The sequence below is a fragment of the Lolium rigidum genome, chromosome 7, assembly GCF_022539505.1.
Source record: "Lolium rigidum isolate FL_2022 chromosome 7, APGP_CSIRO_Lrig_0.1, whole genome shotgun sequence".
Lineage (NCBI taxonomy): Eukaryota > Viridiplantae > Streptophyta > Magnoliopsida > Poales > Poaceae > Lolium > Lolium rigidum.
In genome coordinates, this window is record NC_061514.1 from 34649624 (window position 1) to 34661485 (window position 11862).

The window sequence follows — 11862 nt, forward strand, 5'->3', positions numbered from 1 at the left end:
ACTTTGAAGTGAAGTTGTATTTTAAGTTCAAATTGTTGCTTAAGCGCCAGGAACTTTATCAAGTGGCCACAATCTCTGCGTGCATGTCTGTGAGTTTTGATTTGGTTTCGCAACTCCATGTTCAAGTGTCTATCCCTTTGTGCTTCTACATCAGTTTCATTTGCCATGTTTAGTTCAGATTATACAAGACTCTGCAGGTGTTTGTTTTCATGTAGTTCAGTAAAACAGTTAAATATTTATCAAATATACAAACTTTACTTTCCAACATAGATGGTCAGACATGGACAAGATCGCCGGTATGAAGGAACCAACAAGCTCACTGCAGAACCAAAGACATCCTGGACACAACTAAACTTGCTTAAAGTTGTTTGTCTTTCCAATAGAATCAGTGTAGTGACCATGGAATTATTTACTACCCTCAAACACAGAACAACATCATATCATCAATCTCGGAATCATTTGGACGTAAGACTAGCTATGTATGTGTGTCTATCTAAACATGTGCTGAAGTAAGAATATGTAGAGTGGAGAAGATGGGCGATTTGCTGCTCACATCTTGCATGATTTATCATCTTTACATTCGCCCTGAAGAAGGAAAAACCAGCCGGTAAGCTCAAGTAATTCATGGTCACAATTGGAAGTTCCAGGAAGAAGAGATAGAGCTAACTAACCGCTTGTCTCCGAGCTGCAAAAACTTCCTCCAGTGGAGGACGGCCTGTCAAGGAGAAAAACGGGCAGATCATTCAAACCCATCCACTAATACTTCATTTACAGGTGCATATTGCTACAAAAGTAGATGGAGCAATGACACTGTTGAAGCGAACTATATGACAAACTCTTAGTGGCCAAACCTGTAACTTCCATGCGGTATTTGGCCCATACGCCATATACTGCATTTGCTATGGTAGCCACCTGCCAAATATCAGACTAAGATTAATGAATAGACCAAAAGTAAAATAAGCATTTGAAATTTTAGTTTAATCACATCAGAACAACAATTTGATTCCACAGTTCTTCAGTTTGATATATACAAATGTTCCCTTGTGTAGAAACTGTGCGGCTGAACAGTAACTCTCTCAAATGAATGAAACAAGCTGATCCTTGGATTTACACTCTAGAAATGTGCACTTACAGGTTCATACTTAGTAACTGCATAAACCCATCCAAGTCCCACTTCCTCGTAAAGCCGTCTAAATGCCTGCAATCATAACTTCAGTTACTAATTTCAAAAACATAAAATTACCCATTGCATTGACAAAATGTACTCTGTATCAGGTTTGTAAGAACAACTTCTTTTTTTGGTATTACACTCTTTGCCAGCTTGATAACCCATACTAATATGGACTGCTATTCAGCAGGGTCAAACTAACTCCGAGACACTTCTTTCATATATGGCTCTCATAAGGTTAAAGAAATTATTGTAACAATGTGATAATCAGCCTGTATACTACTACTTGCACGTCATCAATTAAAGGAACATTGCTATGTGTGCATACTAATCTCTCCTTTAACTTCTCCTCATTACCATTGGATGCGTGTGGTGAAACATTAGCTTATTTAATATCTTGTCTGAATGTCTAATTCATGCCTTTAATTAGGTCCCAAATTATTATCTTCTAATAACCAATAAATAACCTGCAGTAACTTCTGCATCCTGGAGAGGAAATACTAAAATTTCAGTACGAGAGGATGTGAATGACTGAATGTCACACGGTCATACCTCAACATCTGTGACGATAGTTCCATCTGAAACAATGGCATGTATCCTCCCCATGGCCTGAAAACACAGGAAGTCGGTTTATTTAGAAAAAAGATAAATGCAGGTATAATGTTCAGAGGCACCTTGATATTTAGCGAATTGGCCACAGAATATAACATCAACTTGGAGTTTAGTTGCAAGAAACTACAACTAATGCAGCACCATCACCAAAGTACAAAAAAAGTTCGTTGGCAAACGGTGAATAGTCAAAACGCAGCCATGGAAGGTTCAAAATCATGTTCTTCAGGATAATAGAAAAAAAAAAACATTTCTCCGGAGTAAGTGAAATGAAGCATTCCATTAGAGCCTTGGTGCATACCAAAAATTGTTTTAGAGATGGTCTATATCGGTACCAATGGTTTGCTACTTTTTCCAAGTATCTTTTGTATGACTAGCCTCCAAGGAATCAAACAAATGATGGATATTGAGTTAATAAATTTCATGCCTTCCAGATAACCGAGTATGAAACTCCATAAACAAAATGAGAATATGTACTAAAAGGTCATACGCACAGTTTCATAATCGAGACCCTGGTTGTCCTCCGGGGAGTAATCTTTCGAGCTGATGTCAACAAAATTTATAGTTCCATAGGATTTGTTCCTTTCCCTCAGCATGTTTACCTGTCAAAACACTAGAGTTAGTACAAGCAAATATAGCTGTTGCAGGATCACTACAATCAGGCCATATTGTTTTATTCCACAAAACATTTAGTGAAGAAAATAAATTCAAGTTTAAATGATTGCGAATCAATGAACCCACTATTCGTAAGATGGGGATGCACATAGATTTTCTAGCACGTCTAAACCATGTGAAAGGTTTGTAAAGTGTTACGAACTTAAGGTTCACGGTGGAGAACTTTGGAGTTAAAACCGAGTGCTTCCCACAGACAAAGTTTTTATGCTGATAGAAAATTCCAATTAAAACCAAGATGGTTGAAGTCTAAGACGGCAGCAGTAAAGTTCTAGTAATGAAAAACAAATTCATAGAAAGTTCATCCAACATGCCAACCATTCTCAGCAGTTGATTGAGCATCAAATAATTTAAGCTGCAAAAGGGTTCATACAATCGCATGAAAAAAATGCATCACTACATTAAGATTTTTTTCAGATACACATTTGAGCTGTGCACATAAATATGAAATAGATGCAGGAAATAGTGTTTCTGTAAATGAGGAAAGACAAAATAAGCTCATTTATAGAACTAGTTGAACATGTTCGGGTAATTGTCAGCAAACAAATGTGTGTCTGTCCTTGTAAAGCTGCTACATAGGCTCTAGCGCACTCGAACTATGCAATTGCTTACTAATATGCGTATGCCAGGTCTCACCGACCAAGGATTGTGCAACGCACCTCGCGCATACAAAGCGGGCATTCACCATCGTAGAGCATCTTGATCCTCCAATTCTGGGATGAATTTCCCCCATCCTTCGGCTCCGCGGCAGGGGACGCCTTCACGTCCGAGTGAACCTGGCATCTCCAGGCTGAATTTCAATCCAATGTTAGCATTTGGAGCTAGTTCCGACCTAGGAAATGCGAATCGGTCACTACTGCTGCAGGTGCCATGAAATCGATTGGGTCGCTCACCGTATAGCGAAGCGGGGCGGGAGGCGGCGGAATCCCATCGGCCTCCCCGCGGCGGGATCCGCGCCGCAGCGACCGCCGCTGCGGCGAGCGGGCGCGCGCGGGGCAGCGCCGCTCCCAGGCGGGCCAGCGAGCTCGCCATCGATCGATCGATGCCTTTCTTCTCCCTTGGAACGTTGCCTCTGCGTGCGGTGTGGTGGTGGGCGAGGTGGCCTTCGTCTCCGGTTCAAATGGGGCTGGTTTACTGGTCGGCTTTTGCTCCACGAGGGCAGTTTCTCTCCCTCCCTCTCCACCTCTTGTTTCCAACATTTTCAATTTTGTTCTCTGTTTCTATGTGAATTCTATGTCAATGGAGAATTATGTTAGTTATAGATCGATAATATAATTGTTAGATTTGCTTCACACTTCGTGCACATGAGAACTACATAAAACTGTCCAATTACATGAGTGTGCAATTGCACATCTTTTTCCCCAATTGCACACAAGTTATAATTTCGTTTCAATATTTTTAATTTTCGTCTCTGTTTCTTCCTATAAGAAACATAAACTTCCAACTCGAGTCCCAACATTTTCAAGTTTTTATCTCGTTCTTCTTAAGAAAAAAATCCAACTCGAAAGCAGGTAAAAGTGCATAACGTTAGCGTGGGTGCTTTGGAATCTCCTATAGCGACACTATATCGGCAAATAGCGCAGTATTTAAAACTTCGGTTTGCAACTATGCGTCCATAAAACTTAGTACTTCTTTTTCAAAATGTGCAACCACCTTTACTAATTAACAATAAAGTTTTTTGATAATTAAAAATAACATTTTGAAAGAAGAGAATGGATCTTATACAGAGACGAATAAATGTCGGCGTGTTCTGAACTGTCCGATCTGAGATTCAAGTAATGATGGTTTCCAAATGCTCTACACCACAAGGGACCAATTCACAGTGTGATCTTTGATTCTATGTATAAAGATCACAGTAGGATAGGTCAAAATACATATATGATTTAGAGCCGCTCGATCTAGTCTATGAGTCGGTACTTGTCTTACAACCAAAAATCTTGACTAGTTTAGTCATATGTACTCGACACCTAGTGCGTAAGTTGTTCCCCTTGAGACTTGGCTCGACCCATCAACTCGCGCGTGATCCTCCAAGTGAAGTGCCATTTACAATGAAGGTGTTGACTGCCAAAACCCACCGGCGGGCAGCGGCCTTGTCAACACCGTAGAGCCGGGAAGAGCCTAGAGCTGCGGCTGGCTGAGACCCCTCCGAGCGACGGCCCGCAATGCTCTTCTGGTCACACGCGGCGATGCGAAGTGCAAGGGCGTGCCACCCGACCTATACCCGGTCGTGGAAGGTGATGGGGATGCCTCGCTTAGTTTCTGCGGAGGCATACATGTAAACATTAAATACGAGCCTCGATCGGCTCTCGAGGTTATCTCGTGAATCGGCTCAAAGAGCCGATCCACCCATGATTCGTACGGGGTGCACGAATACTTGGTGGTCCCGCTTGATCAAGATAGAGCTAATGAGATCTACGACGATTTAGGGTTTTCACCGCATAATCGGATCATCCTACTCCGAGTTGGGCCTCGCGGCCACGCACGGTGCTCGTAAGCCGATCCTAAACAAGGCCTAAAAACCAACATGAAGTTGATCCTCGGAACATCCTCGTTTAGGGCTTGCGAACGCCACCCTACGTGCCACCGGATCCTCCCCCTTTGTAAGGCCTAACTATTGCGGATATTAAACTAATCCTTGTAGAACAAGGAGCAATCGTAACGGATCAGATCTACCGAATAATGATCAAGCGGGTGCCGCCCCCACACCTGAGATAGATGTGAGGGCGGCTAGATATGCAAGGGTTGCACTACGTAAGCATGCTTAAACGAAGAACAATGCTAACCCTAACACATCTAATGATAACTACGTTGCTCGCCATCAAAAGCGCTTCAGTACGAGCAACGCATGAACAACGTGGGGCTTGTGCTGCCTAGATCGCAAGATGCGATCTAGGCAGCATGTCGCTTACCTGATAGAAACCCTCGAGACGAAGGAGTTGGCGATGCGCCGAGATTGGTTTGTTTGGGGTTGAACGTGAGTTGTTGTTTATTCCGTAAACCCTAGGTACATATTTATAGTCCAGGGGACTTTCTAATGTGGGCGTGCACCGAACCGTGCACAAGTAAGATTCTACTTTCTAAACTAAGATGCGATCTAATATTTTACAGATACAAGGGCAATTAAACCCAACTTGGTATAACAGGCCGATTCACGTAATCCTTCATGTATATTTCTTTAAACCCATCTTGATTGCGGCCCACCTCTGACTCGGTTAAATTCTGGTGATAACACATGCCCCCCTGGTTTTGGAATTGGTAATTCCAAAATCACTCTGCTTTCCTTCGTCGGGTCACGTCGTGGCAGAACCGTCGCAGTATCCCTCATGATGATGCCTTGCCTTCTCAACTTCTCCGCGTGACCTGGCAGTTTTTTCTTTTTCTTTTTAGGCATCACTTCCTCGGAAACTGCTGTGGCATTGAATTTCCACTATATCCTCCTTCGATTTAACCGCTCTGAACAGTTCTCCTTTGTATCTCCTCCGCATTAGCACTCCAAAAGCCCTCCCAGCCACCATGTCTTCTTCCTCCTCTGCCCCACCGGATCTTGCCAGCCAATCCTCCACGTCCCGTGAGCCGACGCCGGAGTACGACGCGGCGGCGGTCCACGCGGCCAACACCCGCCGCGCCATTGCGGCCGGAGAGGAGTCAGACCACAACTTCTCCATCTGGTCCGAGGACGACCAGTCCTCGACGGACGGGGAGAGCGACCTCCGCTTCCTCGCCGTTGGGGAAACGGAGGAGGAGAGTGACGACGACAGCCTTCTCCTCGCGACTTCACCTCTTCCGGGGAGGAGGAGGAGCAGGAAGAGGAGGAGGAGGGCGACGACGAGAGCTCCTCCGACGAGCCGCCGGCCAAGCGGTTCTGCCCTTGGCCGGGCAATCTTAGCGACTTCAACAGCGACGAGGACGACGTTGACGAAGAATATGAAGACAACGAGGGCCCGGTCGGCGGCCATTGGAGCGACGACGAGCCCGCCGGGAGCAGCGCCGATAGTGGCGACGACGGCGACGACGAGGGCAGTGATGGCCCATAGATAGGACCTCTAGAATAGGGCCAGTAGTAGTAGATGGGGCAATGGATCCCCTAGTATTTCCCTTTTGAGAGCAATTAGCTCTTTATGTAAGAAATCTCACCTAATCAATGAAGAACTTTTCCCCAATTTTGATTTTGCCGAGTCCTTCTGAGTTTAATTGAGCCGATTCCCTCTTCTACTGACCTTGCCGATTCGTCCCCTTTGCCAATGCGTAATGAGCCGATCGCACCGCATCGGTCCTTTGAAAATTCACCCTTCTCTTCTTCAGCTGATGATTTTCTAAATCTGGTGGAAAATGCAGGATCTTCAGGAAAACCTTTGAACTTTTCCAACCAAACCCAATAATCCTTTTCAGTACCCATCATTGTGAAGAAGGTTGCAATGAAGGATCAGCCGATGGTATCCCCATCGGTTCTTTAAACAGAGTATCCACTAGGCCTCGCTGCCCCCCGAGCCTTACTCGAGCCTGCTGCCCCCCGAGCCTCACTCGAGGCGAGAATGTCAGAGAGAATGCGCCACGACCGATCCTCTTTCTTCCTCCGACAGCTCGATAATCTTCCGTTTCAGCCTGAACTAGCCCCAAAGATTGGAAATCCTTGACAAAAAGGTTCAGGAACCCGGATCGGCTCGAAGCAACTGAAGAAGTTTCCATTGTTTTACTCCCTCGAGGCAACAGAAGGCACCACCGTTGGTCTGGATTTGGTGGAGACTCGATAAACATTGCATAATTCCACTAAAGTCGATGGCTGCGCATCGGCTGCCTCTCAATTCTAAAGTCGATGCCCTTGCATCGGCTGTTCCAAAGATGTTTTTTTTTTGGCCGATTTTTCTTAACCGGCCCCCAATGTTTCATTGCACGTATGTTCTCACATGTTTATCTGCACATGTTCATCTGATTATATGCCTTCGAGCCGATACCTGCTGGATGACTCGCAGATATCGGCTTGTATGGATAGCCAGGGCACTGTACTTGCACGTCGGCTTCGCAAAAATCCATGCTGACTCTCGTCTGCCGACGTGGCCACTGCTCAGTAGATCGGTGTTGAACGCAAGCAGAACATGTGGCGAAGGTAATTTTGGCCGATTGCTGGAATCGGCCTCCATATCCATTTGAGAGCTGACTGAAGGTCCTGTAATGTCCCTTCATAAACTTTTTGGGGCCGATCACAAGGATCAGCCTCGCCTGGTTTGCTCATTGGTTTAATCTTGTTACTTGGTCAGGCTGGATAGAACCAACCCAACCTCTGACTTGATGCGCCTGCTGTCGTCCACCTTGAGTGCATCGTAAACTCGTGGAGCACTAAGCTCTGTCGGAAGGACGAGTACCATGTTTGTACCAGCCGATGTCTCATCATCGGCTTTCCTCTGTTTGGGGCGCCACTCCATTTTTCGTGGACGACCCTCTTCATCCGGGGTTCGCTGAACCTTTGCAGCCGCATCAGGTCGTGCCTTCCTTAGCGTATGCGGGTATAACCTCTCGGCTTCCTCCGGGCCGCGCAATCGCTCGAACCCCGCGCTTTTGGGAACGGCTGAGTCCGTCAGGGCACCACCTTGGCCGGTGGTACCTGTCTTCTTCTACTTCTTCCTCGTCTTCTGAATCCTCAAGATCTGCCCAACGAGGTGACTCAGCGCGTTTGCTTTGTGGCGGGAGAGGTCCTAGGCGCTCGAACACAGACACGTTGGCTACCTCCTTCTTCTTCTTGTTGCATTCTGGGCAATTGCCGATTGTGGGCAATCGGCTCATTCCTGAATCCCAGCAGTGTCTGAAGAAGGGGCAGTCCCAGTGTCTGGCGTTGTCATCTTGCTCTCTTGATTTTTCCGTGGCACGGCGCTCGTGCTCCTCCTCATCGTGATCATGCCGACGATGTCTTCTGGCTTCTCTAGCCAGACGATCTCCTTCATCATCATGGTTGGTCCGCCGGCGTTGGTCATACTGACTCACATATTTGTTGAGGAGGTGATCAGAGAGGGGTCGCTGATATCTTATATTCTTCACCTCTCCCTCTGTGACGTAGCGCTTGCCATCATGACGGAGCCGATCGCGTGGAGCGGCCTCCTCGGTATCCTTGCTATGAGAGCAGCTGCCCTCATCTCCATCTCTGCCGCAGTGGTTCCCGGGTCCTACCATGTTGATGCTGAACGAGGGACCTGGCTGGCAACCCTCGGGGTAGGTGACTTCCACCATGTTAACGGCGGGGAAGGGTTGGGTGTCGACCTTCATGGCGTATCTGGTTGAAAATTAGCCGCCCCTTCTCTATCGCCGCTTGGATGTGCCGACGCCACACCCTGCGGCCGTTGGTGGCATGGGAGAGCGAGTTGTGAAATTTGCAGATACGGCTTTCCGTTCAGCTCTTTCGCCGTGGGGAACTTGAGACCTTCGGGAATCGTCAAGCTGTTTCTCCTTGAGCAGGAGGTCGAAGATTTGCTCAGTTTTGGTCACGTCAAAATCAAATCCCCTGGGCGGCCCTGGTGGCTTTACCCATTTGCAGGACACGGGGGTTCCTCCCCGAGTCCACTCAGCCACTGCCACTTCTTGGTCTCCCGCAGGCACTTCATCTTCCTCTGTTGATATGGATCAAAGTGATCCAAAGGGTTTTGGCCCAATCTTTCACGGCGATTAGTTGCAACAGTGATAAGAACGCGGCTTACGATCTTGAGATGCAAACTCGCGCGAACAACAAGCAAACCCTTCTCGGCGAGAGGAATTACTTGGACGGTTCTAGACGAACCACGCAGCAATTAGAAGCACAAACCTCCAATCCAACGCACTGAAACGACCTCGGTCGGTCTCGACGGATACACACGGGGATTTTCACCCTCGGCGCGACGGCCGAAACACACACGTGTTTTAACTCATAAAATTCAACCTCCCATTACAATAGACTCTCCGTTTGGCTTTATAGTAGTAGCCGACCTAAACTTGACTAGGAAATAAATCGGTAACAAACCGACTAAACAAATAAAAGCTAACTTTAACTTTCCTAGTTTAATTAACGTGGACTTCTCCCTTTGTTCAGCTGGTGGACCCCATCCGACCTCCTGTAGCGAACAAAATCTCCACGGTTGATGCATGCCAGAAATATCTCCGATCTCTTCAGGTGGTCGTGGCAATGCGAAGTAGTACTTGGTACCTTCCAAGATCGTAACTGATCTGAACCCCAACCAGGCTGACTCGTGCGTAGCTTCATTGTTGTACACAGCTAAACAATCGAGTAGTATTTTAATTCTTGGAAACCAATCAGGCAACGCATTAACCTTGCATGCAATCCATGCTCCTTCCTTTTCACATTGCACCATGTCACGTTCTACCTTGATTAATTTTGCCTTTCCTCCATATGTATTTAGCACAATATTATTAGTACAAGCATGTAAATGAGCAGCAACGCTGATACAACTTGACATGCATGGCAGTGCCGTATCATCCTCCCCTTCTTCAAAAGAAACCGTCCTCGGTTTCGAGTCCGTCTTTAAAACAACAGTTTCATCGGCAACTTCAACAAGCGCACCAAAAGGAGGTTGAACTGCAGGTTCAATGGACGGTGCAAAAATGGCAGCTGCAGTCTCTTTTTTCTTCACTAGACGTTCCTTTCTCCATGATTTGAAAAGCTTCTTTTCCACGGGATGGAGAATATACGTATTATCTGGCTTGATTGTGTATGTGTTAGCAAGAGAGTTGTAGCTAGCTCTATTCTCTTCGTACCATGGACCTCCGAGTAGCAAGTAACATGAAACCATCGGCACCGGTATGACATCACATAAAATCTCACAAGAAAATTTGCCGACCGAAAACTGTACCGTAGTTTGGTGCGTGATGTTCAGCCTGTCCCGGAACCTCCGCAAGGTGTACGGTCGTGGATGTGGTGTCGTCAATAGCTCCAACTTCTCCACCATATCGATACCGACCGCATTGATCGAACTATCATGATCGATCGTTGTGGCGCAACCTCTCTCTTCCACTTTACAGTAGGTATGAAAAAGATCAGAACCATAACCTTCTTCCTCCAATAAAAAGCCATTGGACAGCCTACAGTAGCTCCTCCTTGGAGGAGACTCGCCTGTCTTCTCCACCATATCAGGAGATCCGAATGCAGACTTCAGAAAAATACCGTAGCAGGAACAAAAGGACCAACAATATCTGACTGAAACTGAGTGACGTGCTGTGAACTGGGCAAGAAAATCAATCTACGCGGACGTGCAACAGCTGAACTGTATCAGGCAGCACAAGGACTTACACGTGAACAATAGGAAAGCAAAGTCCCTTTCCTTTTCTTCTCGTTGCACCTAAAACAAAGATCTGATCGAGCTTTAACCAGAAAGCCCGGACAGAAACAAAACCCTTGGCGGCGCAAGTGCAGCGTCTCCACGATCTAGCAAAAACCAATCACCTCCAGCAGAATGAAAACAATAGATCAACAGAACCGGTGTGGTGGCGTGATGCCTCCGGCACTCCAGCAGCAACTTCAGTAGAACGAACTCAGCAGATGATCTTAACAACAAATTACGCCGTGAGGAACCCGACGAATCTGATACCAAGATGATATGGATCAAAGTGATCCAAAGGGTTTTGGCCCAATCTTTCACGGCGATTAGTAGCAACAGTGATAAGAACGCGGCTTACGATCTTGAGATGCAAACTCGCGCGAACAACAAGCAAACCCTTCTCGGCGAGAGGAATTACTTGGACGGTTCTAGACGAACCACGCAGCAATTAGAAGCACGACACCTCCAATCCGACGCACGGAAACAACCTCGATGGGTCTGAACGGATACACACGGGGATTTTCACCCTCGGCGCGACGGCCGAAACACACACGTGTTTTAACTCATAAAATTCAACCTCCCATTACAATAGACTCTCCGTTTGGCTTTATAGTAGTAGCCGACCTAAACTTGACTAGGAAATAAATCGGTAACAAACCGACTAAACAAATAAAAGCTAACTTTAACTTTCCTAGTTTAATTAACGTGGACTTCTCCCTTTGTTCAGCTGGTGGACCCCATCCGACCTCCTGTAGCGAACAAAATCTCCACGGTTGATGCATGCCAGAAATATCTCCGATCTCTTCAGGTGGTCGTGGCAATGCGAAGTAGTATTACTTGGTACCTTCCAAGATCGTAACTGATCTGAACCCCAACCAGGCTGACTCGTGCGTAGCTTCATTGTTGTACACAGCTAAACAATCGAGTAGTATTTTAATTCTTGGAAACCAATCAGGCAACGCATTAACCTTGCATGCAATCCATGCTCCTTCCTTTTCACATTGCACCATGTCACGTTCTACCTTGATTAATTTTGCCTTTCCTCCATATGTATTTAGCACAATATTATTAGTACAAGCATGTAAATGAGCAGCAACGCTGGTACAACTTGACATGCAT

General features: G+C 46.3%; 1 protein-coding gene across 1 annotated transcript; it reads right to left on the reverse strand.

Annotated features, from left to right (window-relative positions):
• Positions 1–220: 220 nt before the first annotated feature.
• On the reverse strand, positions 221–2401 carry LOC124676073 (uncharacterized protein At5g50100, chloroplastic-like). Its single transcript, XM_047212152.1, has 6 exons — positions 2272–2401; positions 1721–1777; positions 1133–1198; positions 852–912; positions 672–715; positions 221–585 (listed from the first exon to the last, which is right to left on the reverse strand). Exons 1-6 carry the CDS (start codon positions 2371–2373, stop codon positions 550–552), a joined length of 366 nt encoding a protein of 121 aa, XP_047068108.1. The 5' UTR covers positions 2374–2401; the 3' UTR covers positions 221–549.
• Positions 2402–11862: the final 9461 nt, after the last annotated feature.